The 25,771-nt window shown below is 31.0% G+C and overlaps 2 protein-coding genes across 3 annotated transcripts; both read left to right on the forward strand.

The window, feature by feature from the left end:
• Positions 1 to 349: 349 nt before the first annotated feature.
• LOC107879604 (probable peroxygenase 5) lies at positions 350 to 4,397 on the forward strand. Its single transcript, XM_016726617.2, has 6 exons — positions 350 to 495; positions 1,553 to 1,651; positions 1,767 to 1,852; positions 3,051 to 3,145; positions 3,709 to 3,834; positions 4,048 to 4,397. Exons 1-6 carry the CDS (start codon positions 465 to 467, stop codon positions 4,187 to 4,189), a joined length of 579 nt encoding a protein of 192 aa, XP_016582103.1. The 5' UTR covers positions 350 to 464; the 3' UTR covers positions 4,190 to 4,397.
• Positions 4,398 to 17,456: 13,059 nt separating this feature from the next.
• LOC107838798 (probable peroxygenase 4) lies at positions 17,457 to 24,676 on the forward strand. Of its 2 annotated transcripts, none has more exons than XM_016681998.2 (6): positions 17,457 to 17,613; positions 17,821 to 17,919; positions 18,447 to 18,532; positions 21,174 to 21,268; positions 22,618 to 22,743; positions 24,340 to 24,676. In XM_016681998.2, exons 1-6 carry the CDS (start codon positions 17,583 to 17,585, stop codon positions 24,491 to 24,493), a joined length of 591 nt encoding a protein of 196 aa, XP_016537484.1. In that variant the 5' UTR covers positions 17,457 to 17,582; the 3' UTR covers positions 24,494 to 24,676. The 2 variants fall into 2 exon arrangements, with proteins under 2 accessions (XP_016537484.1, XP_016537485.1); XM_016681999.2 differs by having other exon boundaries at positions 18,447 to 18,505.
• Positions 24,677 to 25,771: the final 1,095 nt, after the last annotated feature.

Genomic DNA, 25,771 nt, shown 5'->3' on the forward strand with positions numbered 1-25,771 from the left:
TGTGATTTTTAGAAAAATAAACTATTTAAATCTAGTAGTTTCTATTTCATTTTTTAAATAAACAAATTTGATTTGTTAAAATAAATTTTAAAAGAAAAACTTATTTTTTGTATATTGAACAATTAAAACAGAACATATAAAATACTTTAATTTCTATATTTGAAAAATGTACAAGACAAATAAAAGTCAACTTTTCTCCTTGTTTAGTGCATGCATATGAAAATTGGGAAGATAAATTTCTCTAACTTATTTCTTACGTAATATATATTCTTTTTCTTTATTTTGATGTTCACGATATTTATATTAAAGCCTGACATATTTTCTCTCTCTATATATATTCCATCAAATTACCAGGAGTATTCAAATTTCCCTTCTCTTTTAGCTTATTCTTAATATCTCTTTTCATTTTCTTTCTTCTTATTAATCCACAAAGGAAAAAAATTCACTATTTGCCATTTGATCCAATGGCTTCTTCATGTAGTACTCAACTCGATGGTATGTATCCCTCACTCTTACAGACTGTAAGAAAAAAAATAGCAATTAGCGACGTACAATTTATGTTGTTAAACAACTAAAATTATCTCCGAGATCTTATTTAACGGTAGATTATTGTAGATTATTGACGATATAGAAAGAAAAGATTGATCGTTCTAGCTAGAAGTCAAATATCTTAGCTAAATTCGAATTCACACGTATAACTAGAAGGAGATAGAATACTAGATCATAAAGGGGTGATCACAAGAGGATATATAACAGACTAAGTCGAAGCTTCAACATAGTTAGCATGTCTTTTTGTTATAGCATCAAATTCTCTTTTAATAGCTCGACTGCTCTATTGGCCAATTGCGTCCATAACTACGAAATTGTCACATCGCTCTCTCACATTACTGCTTGAATCTTCTTAAAAAGAACGAAATATTTGTGTCTTAATTTGTAGATATTTTCTTAAAGAGTAAAGCATCTACTAACCCTGAACTGTGACTAAATTTGCTACGACATACTCCAACTTTGTAGGGGTCCTAATACCCCCCCGAACAAAATTTTTAACATATTTTTGTCAACGTTTTTAGCTGATGTGGCCAGGGTCGGAGCTACCCTTTATATAGGGGGTTCATCCGAACCCCCTTCGACAGAAAATTATTTTATATTTACACGGTTAAAATTATTTTTTATGTATATAGTCAATGTTGAATCCCCTTCGGTTAGTTCGTATGTTCACTTGTGAACCCCCTTACCGAAAATCCTGGCTTCGCCACTAGATGTGGCACCTTTGACGTGGACCTCATTTTTATGTAATAAAAGTGTCACATCAATATAATAGGGTGATAAAAATACGCTTAAATTGAGTGGGGGGGGGGGGGGGGGGGGGGGGGGGTTAATAGAACCCTGTAAAGTTGGAGTGTGTCGTAGCAACTTTGGTCATAATTCTGGGGTATTGGATGCTTATCTCTTTCTTATATTTAGGAATTATACTTATATTTTCACCAACTCAAATGTAACACATAGAAAAATGAATTCTATATTGATAAAACATATTTATTTTTTTCTGCAGAAATTGGAAACAATGATGAATTAACCCCTTTACAAAAGCATGTAATGTTCTTTGATATCAACAAAGATGGAATTATAAACCCTTGGGAAACATATCAAGGTTTGTAATTTTCTTAATTTAATTGTTTTAGTAATTTTGATTTTTTTTTCTCTAATTGTATGTACTTATATTATTATTTTCTTTCACTTTTTTTTTATGTTTTATTATTTTTTAGGTTTAAGAAAATTGGGACGTAGTATTTTTCGTTCTGTTTTAGGTGCTGTGCTCGTCCATCTTGTTTTCAGTGGCAAAACTCGACCAGTAAGTTGAATCTCATATTTTTATTTATTTAATTATATAATATTTTTATTTATTTAATTATATAATATTTTTTTATTTAATTATGTCGTTAAATGGTGAAATTTGAGTTGTAGAATTTTGTTCGGGGCGAAAATTATATATATTGAAGTGCGTGATTATTTCATTTTGAGAAACTAAGTTGTTAGAGAGTATATGAATGAGATATTTATGAAGTTTGAAGCCAGAATAAAAATATATAGAAAGGTTAAAAATAAAATTAATCATGCAAATACATATATGAATATACAATGAACTAAATATTTTAGAGAAAGATAATTAAATATAGGAAGAGGCTTTTTTTTTTTAATTATTGTTTTTAATACTGGGAAAATAAAATACCATGCAACATTGCTCTTTCATGCTCTTGAGTCGACGGTCTATAGAAAATAAATTTTCGATCTTTATAAGGTAAGGAATAAAATTACTTAGACAATATCTTTTTTAGACTTTATTTGTAAAATTACATCAAATATATTGTTATTGTATTATTCTGTCAGATTTTCGGTAATAGTGATGTGAGTCTCAGCTAGGACTGGGCATAAAATATCGAAAACAGAATTATCGAACCAAATCGAAAAATTTAGTAATTGGTATTCGGTAATTTGGTATTTGTTATGATATTTGGGAGTAAAATTTTAACATTTTCGTATTCGGGATTGGATTTGGTACAAGATATTAATGCCGTTTGGTATTTGGTATTTACCGAATATCGAATTTTATAGATATATATATATAACAACCTAATAGACAATGGTATTAGTTATCCCAAATAATCTCTTGGACCTTAGTAATATATTCGTAAAAAATAACAAAAAGAATATTATTAAATAGGGTTTCTATTAAATATACTCTTTGAAGTTTAAATGTACATTTGCACATCTCCAACTTTAATATGGTATTATTAAATACTGTATCTAAACAAAGTTTAATTTACCGGTTACTGAATTACCAAACCGATGTTTATAGATATGGTATATGATATCTACATTCAAATAACGATTATCAAGTTACATAACCCAAAATTTTGAAAATATCGAATCGAATACCGATCCCTAGTCACAGTGTGACTGATTTATATACAAATAAATATTTCATTTTATTTATCTTAATTTGATTAGATAAGAAGTTTAAAATATTTCATTTATTTGTTTGTTCATAGGGAAAATGGCCCCATCCATTATTTCCAATTGTGATTAAAAATATCAAATATGCCATACATGGAAGTGATTCTCATACCTACGATTCTGAAGGAAGGTAAGAAATTAATTTACAAAATATTGGTCCTGATTATATACCTATTTTTTAAAAATAAATTGAAAAATTACGATTTGTTAAGAGTAGAAAAAATAATTTTTGTAGACCATGATAATCTCTTCATTTTAATTTGTTCGTTTTATTTTTCTATCTTATCTCTTTTAAAAACAAACACATATTTCTTGTTCTCGTAACTGTTTAATTTCAATTTTTCATATGATATGTTTAATATGATAAGATTAAAGAGTATTTTAATATATTTTTCATATCTTTAGTTTAATACCACATAATTTAAAAGTCTTTTTCATTTTGTTAAACTTTGTGTCAAGTTAAACCAGACAACTAAACTGAAACAGAGGAAATACTTTATATTAATTATCTTCTTTCTGCCCTTGCACTTCTCAATCAGTGGCAAAACCAAAATTTTTACTAAAAAATATCAAAATATAAAAGAAAATAGATATAAATATCTATCGAATGTCTTTTCCTGTTTATTTGTCAAATATAAAAAAAAATAAAAAATTACTTATTTTTCGGTAGTAATATTTTTCCTGCTTGTGAAGGTTTGTACCTGAGAAATTTGAGGAGATTTTCAAGAAACATGCACATGAAAATTCAGAATATTTAACATCAAAGGAAGTAGATGAATTGCTCAAGAAAAATAGAGAACCAAAGGACTACTTTGGATGGTAAGTATTATTTATACTTCTTTTTTAAAAAAAATTGGTTTATATATATATATATATATATATTATTTTGGCTTAATACAATATCAAGATCTCTTTATCAATATTTAACATCGATAAATTTAAAAGATTATCGATGTATTCTTTTATGAGATAAAATCCATGGTAAAATATTGGTATATTTTTATTTATTATTATAAATTTATTTTGTTGCAGGCTTAATGCTAGAACAGATTGGAGGGTTTTATTTGATGTTGGGAAAAACAAAGATGGTGTATTGACTAAAGAAACAATTAAAGAGGTTTATGATGGAAGCTTTTTTGAAAAAAAGGCAAAAGAACTTGCTACTATGAAGTAAAAAAATTAATTAAAAAAATTCCTTAACTATGTATATTAATAAAGTTATTTAATTTTATTCTATTCTTTATGAAATGATTTGTACTATAATTATCTATAATTTGTTTTAGGCTGTTGCGTGTCAAAAATATTTCTTGTTTTCTTAAATTTCATATTCAATTAACAACACCAAACATAGGACGGTCTCCATCTTTGATTGTGAAGCGTAATATATTTCAAGTTCGATCCTTCTGTATAAAATCACTTTTTAGGAAGTATTTTATCCTCTAATATAAAACTTTTCGGTGTGAATTTCAATTTAATCAGCACTAAATACTTGATGTATTTTTATTTTTTTTCTAAAAAATATGCATAAATAACCAAACAATGTAACATGGCTTTGCATGTGCATCGAAGAAATATTAGCTATAATGGTGCTTTGATTTTCAAATGTTAGGTAATCTAATATTTGGTATAAAAAGCTAAAAATATTCCATCTGTTTTTTCTTTCTTTCTAAAGATTAGATTTTTGAATTTTAAATAAATATCTAATTATTTAGATATTATTTTGAAATGTCACATAATTTCAAAATAATAATTACGAGTGTTTTATCCTCCCCAGACCCCACTTTATGGAAATATACTGGGTTTGTTGTTGTAATAATTAAGAGTGTTTGTTTTCTTCATATTGAGATATAAAATTAATAAATATAATTGAAATAATAATTAAAATTGTTAGAAATAACAATATATCCGATACAATTTTATAAATGTGGCCGGTTTGAGAAGAATAAGATATACGCAAACCTTACTCTTATCTTGATGAGGGTAAAATGTTGTTTTTGATAAATCTTCAGCAACAATAAAAAAATTTTAAATCCATAAAATATTAGATAAATATTCCTAATGCACACTCAAAAAGCTTGAGGAAGCGTAGTGGCTGATGATGATAGTTGTACTGTAAATAATGGTTGACGGTAAAAGTAGTTAGCGGTATGAATGGCTACTTTTGTAAGAATCTTTAATTTAAGTGAACAAGGTTAACGTATCATGCTCGAGATAGCTAGTGTGATCAAAATGAAGAGGAATAAGCAAAGCACAAATAAAAGCAAAATAAGAAGAACACACACAGTTTGATATGAAAATTCTTGACTGAAAAAATCACATGTAGAAGCAGAGAAATTTCACTATAATGGAGAGGAGTACAAAGAGGAGACGAAAGTCTCAATGACGTATGTGAACCACCAAAAACAACCTACTAAACGTGCTTATATAATACGTGTGTACAAATAAAATCCTAATTCCAAAAATATACACTAGGTCCATACTGCGGGGGCGATCTGCCCGATCCCTCTGTCACCACCACAGCTCCTACAAAAAATCACAAACATAAGTCGCATTGTAAATTTTTCAGAATCCGATTAATAAAATTCGAAGCATAAACTCTAACAAGATAGCAATTGTAAACTTTTAAATTCAATAACGTGTTAAATACTTTTAAAGTTATGTGCAAGATATGAATGAATTAATCATAATATATAGTATATGATAGAAACAAATTTAGATATATGTGATTTTTAGATAAATAAACTATTTAAATCTAGTAGTTTCTATTTCATCATTTTTTAAAGTTGATCTCCATTTTCTTTTGACATATATATATATATATATATATATATATATATATATATATATGAAAGTCACAATTTTTTTTTCACATTTATTCATAATACATGGCTAAATTAATTATATTCCTACATTTATGTAAACTCAACTTCAATGAACCTAAGAAGGAAACTTAATTAAAAAAAAATAAAAAAGTAGGAAACTTAATTGAAATTCTTAACACAAGTATATTATTTGAGCAAAAGCTTCTAGATTCGGCCGAATTCGTACCTCGACTTCTAGCTCCGCCCCTTTCTACCGACTTTCAACAATAGAATTACGTGTCATAATCTGATTTTATCATACGTACATGATACACATTCATATATTGAAAATGACTTTGCCGAAATTTCTTTTTTAGAAGAAAGATATTCATTTTTCCTGAGATTTATTGAATGTACATATCATGAACATAACGTAATAATGGATTGCTTGGACCACCTTATGCCACTCAATGATGGAGTCAGAATTTTGATAGAGTGTGTAAATTTTCTTCTCATTTACGTTATAGGTGTGCAAAATTAAATATGTACTCATAATAGCTAACATTTAACCATATACACAACACAATTTTCCGACGAAAAATATGCACCTGACCACCCTTTGATATAGGTAGCTCCGCCCATGATGCCATTTCAAGTGCTATATATATATATAATGTATTTCTTAACATGAGTACATTATTTGTGCAAAAACTTCGAGATTCAGCTGAATCAGTTCCCCAAATGCTAGCTCCGCCCCTATGTACTTTCTTTCAACAATATAGTTACCTGTCAGAATCTGATTTAGTCATACATACATGATACACATTCATATATTGGAAATAAATTTGCCAAAATTTCTCTTATATTCATTTTCCCCGAGATTTATTGAGTGTACATATCATGAACGCAATAATGGATTGCTTGGACCACCTTATGCCACTCAGTGACGGAGGCAGAAATTTGATGACGAGTGCAATTTTTTTTCTCATTTGTATTACAGGCATAAAAAATTAAATACACATTCATAATATCCAACACTTTTAACCTATATATATAACATAAATTTTCGATAAAAAATCTATACCTGATAATTCTTTGGTATAAATAGCTCCCCATGATGCCAACCTTCCCAATGCAATGTATCGTGTGACACATATCCAATAATATTTTTTTCTTAGTGCAAATAATTATGTGAAACATCTTTTTCCCTTGCCCAAATAATAATGTGATAGTACATTTTTTCCTTATCTAAATAATATAATAAAATTAATGTGATGTGATATGAACAGCAATAAAAGTCATGATTACATAATTTTGGATAGAAATGCCTTACAACAATAAAAGCAACACTTGTCGAGACGAATTCAAATTTTGAAAAAGATATATACAATGTTATAAAGAGGTGAATTCACAATAAAAGTTTGAGGGAAAAGAATCAGAAATATGTTTAAACTTTCACAAAATTTGTTGTAATAGGCTTCAACTATAAAATAGTATATAACTCGTCTATAACTTTTGTTATTTTTCATAAGTTGTTAAATATTATTTTTCACCGCTGTCAGATATTCTTAACCCGCCCCCCCCTTTTCGGTTAATTTGTTACTATATCTTCTTATTAATTAGAGGTATATCGGAAATAACCTCTTCTGAGATAGTGATATGAATTGTATATATTTTATCCTCTTCAGACCGTACTTTATAGGAATATACTGGGTCCGTTGTTTGTTACTATATCTTTTTAATGATATACTATTTTCTATTACCACAAATGGACATTTCAACCATGCAAGTAAAAATACAATTTCCCTATTTGAGTGAAAGTTACAATCAAAACTTGTACTATAAATTAAATGGAATTAATAATCTTTCTCCAAGTACATAAAAAAAATAATTACCACAAGTGTACTTTTGCCATTATGTTATGTATTTCAAAGAAAATGACACATTCAATGATTCAAAAAACCTAGCAAAGCAGTGTACTCAACATTCCAAATTCATCCAGAAAAAATAATTTTTGTAATTTCCTTCTATAATTAATTACTCCTTTGCATTCTAGGTCTAGCCAACTATATGTATTGATAGTTATCGGGTTCGAGTTATGAAGAAAATTTTGTTGGGAATGCTATTTTCAGAATGAACCCTGCAACGCGCGATTAGAATTAGTCGAGGCTCCAATACAATTACCATCAGTTGAGGATTCTGGCTGAGGATATTTCAAAGACACTATTTAGGACTCGTTATGGCCATTATGAGATCATGGTGATCGAACACTGGGTGGGAATAAAAAAAAAAAAGAACATATTTAAGTCTCTGATAAGATGAAAGTACGTCATCTCATATTTAATCGCCTCTTTACAATACTATACCGCAACCTCTCGCACCTCTTCACTAGAAAATTTATACATCTCCTTTTTACATGTCTAAACCATCTAAGTTTCGCCTTTTAATGCAATCCTTAATTTGTCATTGGACTTTATTTTTTTATTTTACTTGTCTAGACTTGCTCGCGCAGATAACCTGTTCGTTTATTTGTCATCAAATCATGAAATCTCTAGTCGATCCCAATCCGATCTACTAACTATTGCAATTGATGCCTGGGTTATACGATAGATATATTTTAAAATTAAATTTGAAATAAAATTTATAATATGTAAAATTAATAGTATAAATTTATCTTAGAATTAATCATAGAATGTCTTACTTTTTATTTCATTTAACTTGAGATTATTTTATCTCATCTTTCAATAAATAAAAAAATTTAATTTCAATATTATAATCACCTAGAATTTAACGCATATCAAACTTGAAAGCAACAATAATTTTTTCTTCAAAAAGATTATGGAATATTATTGTTATTATTATTTTTTTAATAATTAACTTGAAGTGCACGTACATAAAACATGAGAAGGTGGCAAGATGGTTGCTTGCCACATCTTTTGAGATTTTTGGCCTTTTTTTTTTTTTTTTTTTTTTTTTTTTAGTTATAAGATCTCACCATATCCTTGTGGTGTATGCCAATTGCAATATATTCACACAATAATAATAATAAAAAAGTTCACATGAATAATTTATACAAAAAATTTTTGCCAAAAGGGGTGGACCCTATAACACCAATATCGCTCAACAAAAGTCATAATCACATAATTTTGGATAGAAATGTCTTACATACAGCAATAGAAGTAAAGCAATAGAAGTAACACTTGTCTAGACGAATTCAAGATTTTAAAAGTTATATACATTGAAAAGAGGTGAATTCACTATAAAAAATTGAGAAAAAAAAATTAGGAATACATCTAAATTTCGACGAAATTTTATAATATGTCTTAACTACGTAATAGTATATAACTCATTTATAACTTTTGTTATTTTTCATAAGTCGTTAAATATTTTTTTTCACCGCTGTCACATATTCTTAATAGCCCCCTCCCCCCCTCGTTTTTTTTGGTTGTTGGTTAATTTGTTACTATATTTTCTTACTAATTAGAGGTAACCTCTTCTGAGATAGTGATATGAATTGCATATACTTTATTCTCTTCGAACCGTACTTTATAGAAATATACTGGCCCGTTATTTGTTACTATATCTTTTTAGTGGTATACTATTTTCTATTACCACAAATGGACATTTTGAATTTCCAAGTAAAAGAACAATTTCCCTATTTGAGTAAATTAAATGGAATTAATCCTTCTCCAAGTACATAAAAAAAATAATAATTACCAAAAGTGGCCTTCTACCATTAAATTATGTATTCCAAAGAAAATGACACATTCAATGATTTAAGAAACCTAGCAAAAGAGTGTACTCAACTTTCCAAATTCATCCAGAAAAAACAAATTTTGTAATTTCCTTCTATAGTTAATTACACCTTTGCATTCTAGATCTAGCCAACTACATGTATTGATAGTTCTCGGGTTCGAGCCTCGTAGAAAATTTTATTGGAAGTGCTATATTCAAAATTGGCCCTATAACGTACGATTCGAATTAATCGGGACTTCAATGTAGGCACTGGACACTAGATGAGAATTAAACAAAAAAAGACATATTTAAGTCCTCGGTAAGATAAAAGTATGTCATATCCTATTTAATTACCTCAACCTTTTGCATCTCTTCACTGGAAAATTTATGCATCTCCTCTTCATACGTCGACGTCTAAACCATCTTAGCTACGTGTTTTGGAACATACACGACTACCTGTTCCACTGATATGTAATACTGATAGGAGTAGGCATTCAACTAGTTAGGAGCATATTGTTGAGTCAGCTGTATAAGTTGTTAGAGGTTGTTAGACAATGATTAGTAAGTGGCAATGAGCTGTCAAATAGAGTGTTCTAGAAGAAAGGTAGTTATTAGATATTTTGTTGCCTATATAAGACACAACAAACTGATTGTAACAAACAAGTTTTGAAGCAATTATAATTTTGATTCTTCTCCTCTTCTTAGCTCCATCAATGGAGTCTTAGCAAAGTATTTTCACATGGTATCAGAGCCACGAGCTCCATACTAAGTGTGTGTTTTCGATCGTATTTCACTAAGTTTTCTGCGTTTTTTGAATCTCTGACTTCAACTCCTTTTTTGCAATTTTGATCTATATTACAGCTGCATTCTATCAATCATGGCGCCTAAAATCGATTAAAGTGATCCACTTTTCATTGGTGCGTCTAAGAGCTCCAGTGATGTACTTGTTTCAATCAAGTTAACTGGTTCAGAAAATTATAGTTTATGGAGTCGATCAATGCATATTGCTCTCTTAGGGAAGAGGAAGTTTGAATTTGTCATTGGTGCCTGTAGCAAGGAACCATATAGAGAGGAACTTCATGAGCAGTGGGAAACATATAATGGGATTGTGCTTTCCTGGATAATGAACACTGTGAGTGAGAGTCTGTTATCTGGCATTGTTTATGCCACAAACGCTTGTGCAGTTTGGGAGGATTTGAAGGAGAGGTATGACAAGGTGAATCGTATGTGTATATACCAGTTGCATCGCGAAATTAATATGCACTCTCAAGGTACAGATTCAATCTCAGCTTATTTTACCAAATTGAAGAGTTTATGGAGTGAGTATGATGTACTAGTGCCAAATTCTAGTTGTGCTTGCCCTACATCTAGAGAATAATCAGATCATATGTGTCAACTTAGACTTTTACAGTTTTTAAGTGGCCTGAATGAGTCCTATGATCAAGCTAGAAGACAGATAGCTCAAAGGAGTGACTCCTACTCTCAATCAAGCTTATGCTATGCTCATAGAGGATGAAATCCAACATTCAGCATGTATGATGACTGTGAATGATAGATCAGAACCACTTGCTATGCAAGTGAATCGAAATCATGGTTTTGGACAAAGCAACTCTAACTATAGAGGCAGAAAGTGTGATTATTGTCATCTATTGGGTCATACCAAGAAAACTTGCTATAAGTTGGTAGGGCATCCAAATGACTGGAAGAATAGGAAGAAACAAGGATACAATTCTAATTTCAGAACACAGTATATTAACAGTAACAACCTATCCACAAATAATGGTGGTAACAACTTTGTAAACACTGATCACAGGTCTATTTCTCAGGCTTCAACTATGGTAGCTGGTCAAGTTAATGATGATAGTTCTAGTCATGAAGTGAATCACACACTAAATCCCAAGCCTCACACATTCACTGAGGAAGAATACACTCAGATTATGACTATGTTGAACAAAGACACAACAGATATAAAACAAGTCAATAAGACAGGTATTACTACTTGTTTTTTGTCCAAAGCATGTTCTGACAGTTGGATTATAGACTCAGGTGCTACACATCATGTGTCTGCACATAGATACTTGTTCAAAGAAGGTAACAGATTAGACTCCAAGTATGTGGATAATTTGCACCTTCTAACAGGTGATGAAGTGACAATCTCACACATTGGAGAAACTCATATTTTTGCAGATGATGTGATCAAAGATGTTCTCCATGTTCTAGACTTCAAACTCAATTTGTTGTCTGTTGCCAAGATAACCAAGGAACTTTCATATTTTGTTTCTTTTTATCCTGATTTTTGTATCTTTCAGGACCTCTTTAATGGCAAGGTGAAGGGGATTGGTAGGCAAGAGGGTGGACTATATGTTCTTAAAAGTGGTGGTTGGACAAGAGGTGCTAATCAGTCAAGATCAGAAGCCAACAGATTTATTGCAGAAGTCTCCACTTCCAGTTGCATCTTATGGCACCAAAGACTTGGACACCCTGCTGCTCAGGTTCTCAAGTGTTTAGACATTATGAAGAATCCTAGTGATGTAAATATGTTGAATAAATGTTCTGTGTATCCACTAGCTAAACAGACAAGATTGTCATTCCCTTTAAGTACTACTAGATGCTCTACAAGTTTTGAACTTGTACACATGGATGTGTGGGGTCCATATAAAACTTCTACTTTTGACAACAAGTATTACTTCTTGACTATGGTAGATGACCATAGTAGATACACTTGGGTGCACCTGTTGCAGTTAAAGTCTGAGGTCATAGTATCCATTAAGACATTTGTTTCCATGATTAAAACTCAGTTTGGCATAATAGTAAAGACCATTAGATCTAATAATGGCACTGAATTTATCAACTCTCAATGTAAGACATTGTTCCAGTCCCTGGGCATACTACATCAGACCAGCTGTCCTCACACTTCTCAACAGAATGTATTTGTGGAGAGAAAACACAGACACATATTAAACATAGCTAGAGCCCTCAAGTTTCAGTCTCACTTTCTCATTAAGTATTGGGGACTATGTGTAAAGGCTGCAATATATCTAATAAACAGGTTACCATCTTCTATTCTAAGTGGTAAGAGCCCATTTCAGTTGATGTTTTCCAAGGATCCCAAGTTGTCACATCTCAGGGTATTTGGATGCTTGTGCTATGTCACTATCCTTCCAAGAGGTGATAAGTTCATAGAAAGGGCCAAATCTGCAGTCTTGGTAGGATATTCAGAATCTCAGAAGGGGTATTTACTGCTGGATATCACCTCAAAGAAACTATTAGTCAGTAGAGATGTTATGTTTCATGAAGATACATTTCCTTTTACTTCCTCACCCGCACAAAATACACAAGCTTCCTCATTTGGAGAAAATATTACTGATTTCTTGATTCCTACAGATGAAGAAACATTTCATGAAATAAATACTGAGAGTTTTACTGAAGGAGCTCCAACTGAGGAGGATGGTATTTCTGATGCCGAAGTTCCTGGTGCAGCTTCACCTAGCACCACTCATGAAGAAACTTGTCAAGATAATTATTCCCTGCCTCAACCCTTTTTCAGTAGACCTGCGCGAACAAGCAAACCACCAGTGTGGATGCATGATTATGTTGATACTTCTCAAAATCAGAGATGCAAACATCCATTAGCCAACAACTTGTCTTATAAAAATCTGAGTCCTACTTATCAGTGCTATTTATACAAATTCTCCACTTTAACTGAGCCTCATCACTATAAACAGGCTGTAACAGATGAAAGGTGGGTGGAAGCTATGAAATAAGAGGTTCAAGCCTTAGAAGATAACAACACATGGGTCTGATCTACCTAAAGAGAAGAATATTGTTGGTTCCAAGTGGATATACAAAATCAAATATCTTACAAATGGTGAAGTGGAGAGGTTCAAAGCAAGGTTAGTGGCTAAAGGATATAGCCAGCAAGAAGGGTTAGACTATTGTGAATCCTTCTCACCAGTGGCTAAGATGGTTACAGTCATATGTGTGATTGCACTAGCTGCATCTAAAGGTTGGAATCTTCATCAAATGGTTGTGCATAATGCATTCCTACAAGGGGATCTTGAGGAGAAAGTTTACATGGAAATGCCTGAAGGATTTAGAAGACAGGGGCAGCACAAGGTATGTAAGTTGATCAAATCCTTGTATGGTCTTAAGCAAGCCTCCAGGTAGTGGAATCTTAAGCTTACTCATGCCTTACTTGATGCTGGTTTTACCCAAAGTGCACATGATTATTCCCTATTCACCCTGCATCAAGGTAATGATACTGTTATAGTTCTTGTTTATGTTGATGATTTACTAATCACTGAAAGCAGTGCCTCCTTGATCAATGCTACCAAAATCAAGTTACATCAGCAGTTTAAGATGAAAGACTTGGGGGATCTTAAGTATTTTTTAGGTATTGAAGTTTTAAGATCAACATCAGGGATCATTCTGAACCAAAGGAAGTATATTCTAGAGTTGATTGCTGAAATAGGTCTTAGTGGTGCTAAGCCTGCTATTACTCCCTTAGAGTCTAATGCCAGGCTCACCTCTATTGAGTATGATCAAGCAACAGGTGCACAAGGTGATGAACTATTTTCTGATATTTCCTTTTACCAAAGACTTGTTGAGAAGCTTATGTATGCCACTATTACAAGGCCAGACATTAACTTTGTTGTTCAGACTCTCAGCCAATTCATGCAACATCCCAAGAAGTCTCATTGGGAAGCAGCTACTAGGGTAGTCAGGTATCTAAAAAATTCTGTTGGCCAAGGTGTCTGGTTAAAGGATGAACCTACTAATACTTTGACTTGCTGGTGTGACTCTGATTAGGCTGCCTGTCCAAACACCAGAAGATCAGTTATTGGTTATGCTATTCACTTTGGTGAATCACTCATATCATGGAAGTCTAAGAAGCAACACACTGTTTCTAGGAGTTCTGCTGAAGCTGAGTACAGAAGCATGGCTTCAGTAGTTGCAGAACTCACTTGGCTAGTTGGATTGTTTCAGGAACTTAAGGTCCCTATCAACCTCCTCATTTCAATTTATAGTGACAGTAATTCAGCCATTAAACTGGCCAACAATCCTGTGTTCCATAAGAGAACCAAACACATTGAGATTGACTGTCATTTCATTAGGGACAAAATCAAGGATGGATTGATTAAGGCCCTACATGTTTACTCTATAGATCAATTTGTTGATCTGCTTACCAAAGGCCTAAGTCTTGCTCAACATGCCCACTTACTTCGCAAGCTTGGTGTGCTGAATGTTTTGTACCCTTCAGCTTGAGGAGGAGTGTTTTGGAATATACACGACTACCTGTTCCACCGATGTGTAATACTGATAGGAGTAGGCATTCAACTAGTTAGGAGCATATTGCTGAGTCAGCTGTACAAGTTGTTAGAGATTGTTAGACAATGATTAGTGAGTGACAATGAGCTGTTAAATAGAGTGTTCTAGAAGAAAGATAGTTATTAGATATTTTGCTGCCTATATAAGGCACAACAATCTGATTGTAACAAACAAGTTTTGAAGCAGTTGTAATTTTGATTCTTCTCCTCTTCTTAGCTCCATCAATGGAGTCTTAGCAAAGTATTTTCACACTACGCCTCCCTTTTAATGCAATCTTTTTGGCGTCGGACTTTATATTTTCGACTTAACTTGTCTGAACTTGTAAAATAACCTGTTCGTTAATTTATCATCAAATCATAAAATCTCTAAATATTGCAATTGCTACATGGGATATGATAGATAAAGGGTTCGAGCCCTGGAGAAAATCCTGTTGGGAGCGCTATTTTCAGAATTGATCCTGCAACGTGCGATTCGAATTAGTCGTGCTCCAATCGGGCATCGGGTGGAAAACAAAAAAAACATATTTAAGTCCTCGATAAGATAAAATATGTCATATCTTATTTAATTACCTCAACCTTTCGCACCTCTTCACTGGGAAATCTATGCATCTCCTTTTCACATGTCTAAACCATCTCAGCTTCACCTTTTAATGCAATCCTTAATTTGTCGCCGAACTTTATTTTTTTGACTTAACTTGTTTGGACTCGCTCAGATAACCTGTTCGTTAATTTGTCATCAAATCATGAATTTCTATTCGATCCCAATCCGATCTACTAAATATTGCAATTGAGATACGATAAATATATTTCAAGATTAAATTTGAAATAAAATTTATAATATGTAAGATTATCGTATAAATTTATCTCAAGATTAATCATACAATATCTTGCTTTTATCTTATTCAACTTAAAATTATTTTATCTCATCTTTCCGTAAATAAATTAGTGAAAGAATCTAATTTCAATATTATAATCACATAGAATTTAGTAGCATATCAAACGATAATATTGTCGTTTATCTCTTTCAATTTATTACTTTAAAGCAATAATAACTTGTTCTTCAAAAAGATTTTGATATATTATTTTTATTATTATTATTATTATTATTATTATTATTATTATTATTATTATTTAATAATTAACTTGAAATGCACGTACATAAAACATGGGAAGGTGGCAAGATGGTTGGTTGCCGCATCTTTTGAGATTTTTGGCTTATTTTTTTTTTTTTATATTATAAGATCTCACGATATCCCTAATAATTGTAATTTTGTGATGTGTGCCAATTGCAATATATTCACACAATCAAAAAAAAAAAAAGAAGCTCATATGAATATTTAATTTATACAATTTTCTTGCCAAAAGGGATGGGCCTTTGTCATATTATAACTTAAAATATCTTTTGTTGACTATAGAACAACCAGATATTTAATGTTCACATTAATCGTGTCATTGATTGCATCAACCGACAAATAATAAGTCAGAGAAATGTGACTCATTAATTCGATTAATTAATATTTTTATAAATAATAATAACATATTTTATATATTTTCACAAAATCGGACTCCGAAAGCAAGTGCATGCAGTTCGTAGGGCTATTTATAGTATCTCAGAGGTGATATAGGAAGATTGTTTACGATTCAAAATAAAATTAATCTAGAAAGAGCATAATATAAAGAGAGAAAAAAATATAAATCGTAATACAATAATAAATAATTAATAATAAATAAATTATGACAGAATAATCCGACAATCAATTTAGCAAAACTTCATGGCAAAATAGAACAAGGAAACTATTATGATAGCATGACAACAACTAGTAATAGTTTTTTGATTTAAAATAAATGCCATTTTTTCCTTTTTAAAGTTAAAATAATTTAATAAATAAAAGTTATATCAAAATATTTTAAATTTTGATATCTTATATTAATATAATAAAAATATATTTTGTAACATTAATTAAAATTTATACTCTAATTTAACTTCGATTAGTAATAAGATAGAATATAGGAAGTATATTTCAGTTTCTAAATTTGGAATGTAAGAGTAATATATAAAAGTCAAAACTTCTTTCCTTATTTAGTGCACGAAAATTAGGTAGAAAAAATTCTCTCTTGATTCTTACATATTGAGTACTCCTTTTCTTTCACCTGTATTTGTAGGGTCTTATTAATTTATATCACTCTTTTAAATATAATAAACTTAATTTTTTGAAAAAACTATGTTAAATAATGAATATAGTTTCATAGTAAAAATATAATCAATATAAATTAATAAATCATCTATTAATTTTCTTAAATTGGACAAATAAAGATGACCGGAAGACAGGGGCAGAGCCACCTTTCATTTAGGGACGAACTCTTGTTTGATGAAAAATTATATTATTTATCTATAATTGTAATTATATATATATAGTAGATGTTGAAACTTTTTCGATCAATTTGTATATTTACTTCTGAACCACCTCAATAAAAATCCTAACTCCGCTACCGCAAAAGGAATACTTAAAAAGGTAATATCTCAAATAATTCATACAATTTTGACTTTCCTTTTATACTTTCTATATATAGTCCATCCAAACAAAAATTATTTAAATTCTCCTTCATTTCTCTTTCTTTCTTTCTTCTTCTTAACATATCTTTCCTTTTTCTTTATTAATAATCCAGAAAAAAAATTAAAATTCACTATTTGCATTTTGATTCAATGGCTTCTTCAAGTAGTACTCAACTTAATGGTATGTAATTCTTATCTTTCTCTTAATAGAAATTTAATTTATGTTGTTAATTTTATTTGACAATGAATTATTGAAGATATAAAAATTTTCGTTTGCTATAAGTTATGCAACGATAGATCAGAAAAGCAGATATCTGCGCCTTAATCTAAATATATTTTTTGAAATTGTATTTATATTTTCACCTAACATATATATTTTTGGCTGCAGAAATTGGAAACAATGATGAATTAACCCCTTTAGAAAAGCATGTAATGTTCTTTGATATCAACAAAGATGGAATTATATACCCTTGGGAAACATATCAAGGTTTGTAATTTTCTTAATTTTTTTTTTGCTATCCTTTTTTTTTTTTAAAGGTTAGTTTGATATTTTCTCTAATTTTATTTACTTCAATAAGTGGCTCCCTGAACTTATTAGTTTTTTTTCGTATTGACATGTCAAATCGATAGTGATGGACTCAGGATTTAGGATTCAAGTTCGAATACTCACATTAACACCCAAAATTTTACGATTTCGCTTGAAATTAACCCAAAACATCCAACTATTCATTTTGATTTTATAGGTGCATTTTTTCATTTTATATCAATTTTTATACATGTTTTATAAAATTATACCTATTTTACGTTGGGTTTAACATGTGTCGAAGCACCACTTATTTGTACTTAGGTCCATCCACAGGTGTGTTTAATATACAAAATTATGAGGGGTTCGGGAGTTTCATAGAAATATGACCTTATTAACGCGTCAATACGAAAAAAATTAATAAGTTGAGGAGTTTGTTTATGTATTCCGTCTTTTAATGTTTTTAATATATGCTTTTTATTATTTGTCAGGTTTCAGAAAATTGGGACGTAATGTTTTCCGTTCTGTTTTAGCCGCTGTTCTCATTCATGTTGTTACAAGTGGCAAAACTCGACCGGTTAATCGAATTTTGAATCATATATTTTTATTTACTTAATTATATAATATATATTTTTATTAATTATGTTACTTAGTAGGAAGTTTGAGTCGAGAATCTTAGATCTTATCTGCCATAAAATACTTTTTTCGTTTCATTTTACTTAATTTTTAGCGAAGAGATTTGAATCGAGAATCTTAGATCCCTGCGTGCTGTGAAATGTACTATTTCTTTCGTTTTGTTTTACTTGACTTCTGACAGAGAAATTTGAATCGAGAATCTTAGATCTTTATGTATTGTGAAACGTACTACTTTTTTCGTTTCGTTTTACTACTTGACTTCTAACGAAGAGATTTAAATCGATAGTCTTAAGATCTTTACGTATTGTGAAACGTACTACTTTTTTCGTTTCGTTTTACTACTTGACTTCTAACGAAGAGATTTAAATCGATAGTCTTAGATTTTTGCATGTTGTGAGATGTACTACTCCTTCCGTTAGGTTTTACTTGATTCCTAGCGAAGAGATTTGAATCGAGAGTCTTAAATCTTTGCGTGTTACAAAAAGTATTATTCCTTCCGTATAGTTTTACTTGACTTCTAACAAAGAGATTTTAATCGAGAATCGTAGATTTTTGCATGCTGTGAAATTTACTACTCCTTCCGTTCCGTTAGGTTTTACTTGATTCCTAGAGGAGATTTGAATCGAGAGTCTTAAATCTTTGCGTGTTATAAAATGTATTATTCCTTCCGTATAGTTTTACTTGACTTCTAACGAAGAGATTTAAATCGAGAATCTTAGATTTTGCCAGACTGTGAAACGTACTACTACTTCTGTTAGGTTTTACTTGATTCCTAGCGAAGAGATTAGAATCAAGAATCTTAAATTTTTCGTGTTATGAAATGGACTATTCCTTTCATTTTGTTTTACTTAGCTCCTAACGGAGAGATTTGAATCGAGAATCTTAGATCTTGTGTGCGGTAAAATACTATATATACTAAAGTATGTGAGTGTTTGAATTTAAACGTTGAAGAAAATAAAAATAATAATTCTTTTTCAAAATTCTCATCAAAGGTAGAGGTATGGACTGCGTACATCTTACCTCCCACACCCCACTAGGTGGAAATACACTGGGTTTGTTGTTGTTGTTGTTGTTTTTCAAAGTTCTACGTCATTTTCTTATAACAACAAAATATTTTTTATTAAAACAGATAATCATTTTTAATATCTTGTCGGTAGTATATATTATATAGTTGGAATTATTAACGCGTAATGGCCACTAGGCATGTTACATTACATTAATAAATACTATTTTGTTCGTTTTAAAATTGATTTGATTTTATATAGAGTTGAAGAAAATAAAATAAAATTTAAATCTTGTAATTTTAAATATGATGTGTAAAAATTTGAAAATAGAAATGAAATGAGTTGTTTTTTTTAGACGGACGAAAAGAAAAAAATAGGTGAAATAAATTGAAACAGATAGATATGTTGCTAACGTGGACTAATTTCTTTTTAATAATTTTAGTCAAAAAGTATTTATGATTACTATATCTATACATGTGATAGATATTTTAAAGTGTTTTGTTTTGATTATGAAAATAATAATAAGGTCAACGTATTGGTGGATTAATTAGTTTTCTATAATAAAGTTGGAGACAATGGGGGACCTACTGGTTAATTATTTCTGGCTGGTTAACTTTAGTCTTCTTTTTCTTTTTTTAATTATAGAAAATACTTTATGACCATCTTGAACTATACGCGAAAAGATTGAGACATACTCGAATTTTTGAAGGGTCCTATTATCCTCCTGTACTAATTAAAATCATATTTTTAACAATATTTGTATCTACGTGGTACATATGTGGCAAATATACTGAAGGATTCACGTAGACACATGCGTGTGCCATGTAGACACTAAGATTGTCAAAAATACGATTTTAATTAGTACAGGAGGGTTACCCTCCTAAAGTTCGAGTGTGTTTCAGCCTTTTCGTGTATAGTTCAAGGTGGTAATAGAACATTTTTTCTTTAATTATTATTAATGATGATTAAAGTGAGACAAATCACATTATATTTTTAATTAATGATCTTGAGTTTAAACTTTGGAAATAAAAGATACATAACGAAATTCGAAATTGAAATTAATAGAGATTTTAGCTCTAATGAATATCAAAAATTTGAAAAATTTCTCTATTCCCCGTTCGATCATGAAAATAATAATTTTTTGGAGTTGGACGAAGTTGAAGTTGGATGGCCATGAATATAAATTGAAGTTGTTTACGAAATTTTATGAGAGAAATAAGAGTGAATACTTATTTTCACTTTTTCAAAAATAATTTTCACTAAAGTAAAATAATTTTTATAACAAAACTCTATATTTTCACTTTTTTCACTAAAGTAAAATAATATTGCGAAAAAAAGTTAAAAGATTCTCACGGTCAAACGTCTATTAAGTAGTTTTCAATAGCATGTAATATAAATACTAAGCAACATTGCTCATTTCGCTTTCTTTCGTAGGATTTTGGGACGTGTCTTAATTTTAGTGTGACTATGCTCATTTCGTTTATTTTATGTATCTTAATTTAACTAAATACGAAGTTTAAAATGTATTTTTTTTTTTGAATTTCTAGCTAAATATTTATTTATTTATTTTGTTCACAGGGAAAATGGCCCCATCCACTGTTTCCAATTGAGATTAAAAATATCAAATTTGGCAAGCATGGTAGTGATTCTGATGCCTATGATTCTGAAGGAAGGTAAACAATAACTCATTATTTTTTTTACTATATTTTTTGATCATATTGAAAAATGAAAAAGTGCAACTTATAGTAAATTTATATAGACTTTGAATATTTAAATTTTATTTAAATAAATAAATAAATTTAATTTAATTTAACTTTAAAAATTAGTTAAATCGATTCACAAAAAACGAAGCAGGCAAATAAGAAGTAATGGAGGAAGTATTCCTTTTCTTTTATGTGTATTATTACATGCTTGTTTTCCTATATCCTTTATTTATGTCGGAGATTTATCAAAAATAACCTTTTTATTTTTGTAAGGTAGGAGTAAGACTACGTACAATACATTCTTTTTTAGTTCATTCGTGAAATTATATTGAAAATGTTGTTGTTATTGTGTTTATATTAAATTTTGGTCCACTTCCATTCTTATCGATCATCCTACCCTCATACACTTTAATATTTATCTAAATTATATATAAACGTTCATCGAATATATATATATATTTTTTGCTCACTTAATGTTATGATCAAACGCTTAACATTACATGAAGAGTTATATCTGATAATAAAGGTGTAACTTTAATTTATTTATTACCTAGCCCACGTATTATCAGTGGCGGAGCCAGACTTTTGGTTAAGGGTGTTCATATTTTCAAAAATAAAGCACTGCTGCACCTGTCAAGGTTCAAACCCGGGTTGTTGATGCGGAAATGCACACTCTTGACCACTAAACTATGCTTCTGTAGCTTGTCAAGGGTGTGCAACAACATGTATATAACCATAAATATCTATATTTAACCTATATACTCGAAATTTTTTTTCGAAGAAGGGTATTCATCTGGCCATCCTTCGTTGGCTGTGGCTCCGCCACTGCGTATGATCACTTTTTGTGTATTACATGCTTGTTTTCTTTTACTTTTGTTTGTTTCGGAGATCTATCAAAAATGACCCCTTTATTTTCGCAAGGTACGAGTAAGACTGCATATAATACATCTCTTTCTGGTCCACTCGTGAAATTATATTTATGTTGGATATGTTATTGTTTTTTATGTATTTATATAAAGTTCTGGTCCAATTCTGTCCCTATCGATCATCCCACCCTCATACCCTTTAGTATTTATCTTAGATTACATATAAACGTTCATCGAACAATTTTTTCTACTTAATGCTATGATCAAATGCTTAACATTACATCAAGAGTTACAGCTGATAGAAAAGGTGTAACTTTAATTTATTTATTAACTAGCCCACGTATGATCACTTTTTGTGATCGCTTTTCCTATTTTTTCCAATAATATAAGCGTCATGTAATTATTCGATCATGACTCCGATCTGAATCACCCCAAAATTTTCTACTTGTGAAGGTTTGTACCAGAGAAATTTGAGGAAATTTTCAAGAAATATGCACATACAAATTCAGAATATTTAACATCAGAGGAAGTGGATGAATTGCTCAAGAAAAATAGAGAACCCAAGAACTACTTTGGATGGTAATACTTCTTTTTATTTTTGTTCCAAAACCTGTTTTTTTTTTGGGTGGGGTGGGGTGGGGGGGGGTTTTGTTCCAAAACCTTTTTTTTTGGGGGGGGGGGGGGGGGGGGGGGAGGGGAAAGTGTTATATACATCGACGAAATATGAGCCTTGGAGTAATTGGTAAAGCTGTTGCCATGTGACCGGGAGGTCGCGGGTTCAAGCCTTGAAAACAGCCTCTTGCAGAAATGCAAGGTAAGACTGCGTACAATACACCCTTGTGTTGGGGCCCTTTCCCGAACCCTGAGCATAGTGGGAGCTTTAGTGCACCGAGCTATCCTTTTTTTTTAGTTATATACATCGATTGTATATTACACTTAGCAGTAAATTTCATTTGGATACTTGAATTTCGGCTTGTGTTAGCCGAGTATCTGAACACTTGATAAGTATGCTTTAGTGTATGGAGTTGTTCTTTTTTTAGTTATATACATCGATTGAAGGGGATTCTTGGAGTAACTGATAAATGTTGCTGTCATGTGACTAGAAGGTCGCGGGTTCAAGCCTTGGAAACAGTCTCTTGCAGAAATGCAAGGTAAGACTGCGTACAATACACCCTTGTGGTGGGGGCCCTTCTCCGGACCCTGCGCATAGCGAGAGCTTAAGCGACCGAGCTGCCCTTTTTTTTTTTTCTTTTTATATACATCGACTATATATTACACTTAATAGTAAATTTCATTTAGATACGTGAATTACGGCTTGTTTCAATTGAGCATCTAGACACATGATAAAGCGTGATTTATTGCACCAGACTGTTCTTTTTTAACTAGTTATATATATACATCGACTGTATATTACACTTAGCAGTAAATTTCATTTAGATACTTAAATTACAGCTTGTTTCAATTAAGCCTCTGGACACATGATAAAGCGTAGTTGTCTGACACTTTCAGCTCAAATTTCAAAAACCTTTTACGTGTTCTCAAGTGTTCATTACATAGATCAGTTAACCACATAAAATTATATATCACCTTCTTTAGTTATATACAAACTTCAATAAGACGTAACTGTTCTTATTGACGCTGATGTGTATAATTAAAAGTATAGGTGTAAATTTAATGTGGTTAATCTATCTACACAACGAGTGTTTATAAGTTTTTTTCAAGAATTTGAGCAGAAAGTGTCTATACAAACATTTTAGAGAAAATGCTCAGTTTCTATTTTGAACTATACACGAAATTGCTGAGGCACATCAGAACTTTAGGAGAGTCCTATTAACCCCTGGACTAATTAAAATCGTATTTTGACAACCTTAGTGCCACGTGGCACATACGTGTGCCTACGTGGACTTTCAGTGTGTTGATTCACTGATGTGCCACGTAGGCACTAAGGTTGTCAAAAATATGATTTTAATTAGTACAAGGGTAATAGAACCCTCCTAAAGTTCGGGTATATCTCAGCAATTTCGTGTATAATTCAGAATAAAAACAGAGCCATTTCCCAACATTTTATCTTATATTCAGGTGTTCAATTGAAACACAATATAATTTGAATGTCTTAATGAACTTTTTTTGGGTATAATATAGGTATTATAATTATTATTTTTTTTGTGTGTGTAGGCTTAATGCTATGACAGATTGGAGGATTTTATTTTCTGTTGGGAAAAACAAAGATGGCGTATTGACTAAAGATGCAGTAAAAAATGTTTATGATGGAAGTCTTTTTGAACAAAAGGCAAAAGAAGTTGCTGCAAAAAAGATGAAATCAAATTAATTTTAATCTAATTATCACATTTTGACATTTTCACAAAATGAATATGAAGTTATTTGTATACTTATAATAACTAATTTTGGGTTTGTTGTTTCTTGTTTGATTAGTTTTATTCATTTATCTTCCACTTTATTGTATGTGAATACATTTTGTGGGAATAGAACGAGTATGTTGTCGTTGTTTTTAGTATATGTGAATTTATCGTCTTTGATTAGAAGTCTCGAAAATAAAGAGAAAAATTATAAATTTATATTGAGGTGGAATTGTGAGTTCCTTTTCAAGAAAATTAATTTTTGAAAATACTATTGTTGCTTCCAATATTACACATTTAGCTATGTGAAATCACTTACAAAGATTTCGAAATATTTCTGATAAAAGTTGTTCTTACTTTAACATAGATACGATATAACAAAATTCATCTGTTCCAATTTATGCGTTGGAATCTTCTGTTGATGATGATGAGTTTGAAACTACGACGAGCACTTCATCTCCTAATTCATGCGAAAACTTCAAAGTCCCAAATCGCTTGCCCTGATTCGAATCATTCCTATGCAGCGGAAAAGTACATTCTCCTATATAAAAAGGACGTAGAATGAGGTCTAACTCGCCAACATACTTATCATGTGAGCGACTCCTCTGACAAAACAACTCAATTTTAGCAGGAAATTCTCCTCGTATGATGTCTACCTCGGGCACGATGAAGCAAAATGTGGTATTCCACACAGGGTTCGTCTTGTTCACAAGATCTGCTGATGTGTACTTGCTCTTTCCCGCTATTGACACCTTCGCGTAAACTTTCATTTCTCCCAGTTTTCGAACATCTTTGAGGTTGCTAGCAGAATGGATGGTAAAATAGAAGTACCTTGCCTCCATACAAAATGAGTTTCTAATCTTTTAGGATGTGCGAAAATAATACAGACCTAAAGTTATTTATTTATAGAGCGTTACGCACAAATCCCAAAACGATGAGGACCACAAGCAGGGACGGGGTTAGGTTAGAGACAGGTGAATTTATGATGACGTGTTGATCGAGTCAAACAAATTAAATTGACATGTTGACTAGCAAAGTATTGAAAAAATTGGCATTATTATTAATACGATTGACGAAAGGAACTTTCATGTCATTAGAAGGTCACGGATTTAAGCCTTGGAAACAGCCTCCGACAAAAATGCAATACAAGATAAGGCTGCGTATGATACACCCTTGTAATGGGGTTCTTTCCCAAAACACCGCACATAGCGATAGCTTTAATGCACCGAACTGCCCTTTTTTATTAATAA

The sequence above is a fragment of the Capsicum annuum genome, chromosome 8 (assembly GCF_002878395.1).
Source record: "Capsicum annuum cultivar UCD-10X-F1 chromosome 8, UCD10Xv1.1, whole genome shotgun sequence".
Classification (NCBI taxonomy): domain Eukaryota; kingdom Viridiplantae; phylum Streptophyta; class Magnoliopsida; order Solanales; family Solanaceae; genus Capsicum; species Capsicum annuum.

Excerpts from the sequence above, each read along its gene's own strand:
- LOC107879604 (XM_016726617.2), top strand. The coding sequence starts at position 465 with ATGGCTTCTTCATGTAGTACTCAACTCGATG. Across the intron at positions 3,146-3,708 it reads ACCTACGATTCTGAAGGAAG|GTTTGTACCTGAGAAATTTG; the intron begins GTAAGAAATTAA and ends CTGCTTGTGAAG. Across the intron at positions 3,835-4,047 it reads CCAAAGGACTACTTTGGATG|GCTTAATGCTAGAACAGATT; the intron begins GTAAGTATTATT and ends ATTTTGTTGCAG.
- LOC107838798 (XM_016681998.2), top strand. The coding sequence starts at position 17,583 with ATGGCTTCTTCAAGTAGTACTCAACTTAATG. Across the intron at positions 17,920-18,446 it reads CCCTTGGGAAACATATCAAG|GTTTCAGAAAATTGGGACGT; the intron begins GTTTGTAATTTT and ends ATTATTTGTCAG. Across the intron at positions 18,533-21,173 it reads CAAGTGGCAAAACTCGACCG|GGAAAATGGCCCCATCCACT; the intron begins GTTAATCGAATT and ends TTTTGTTCACAG.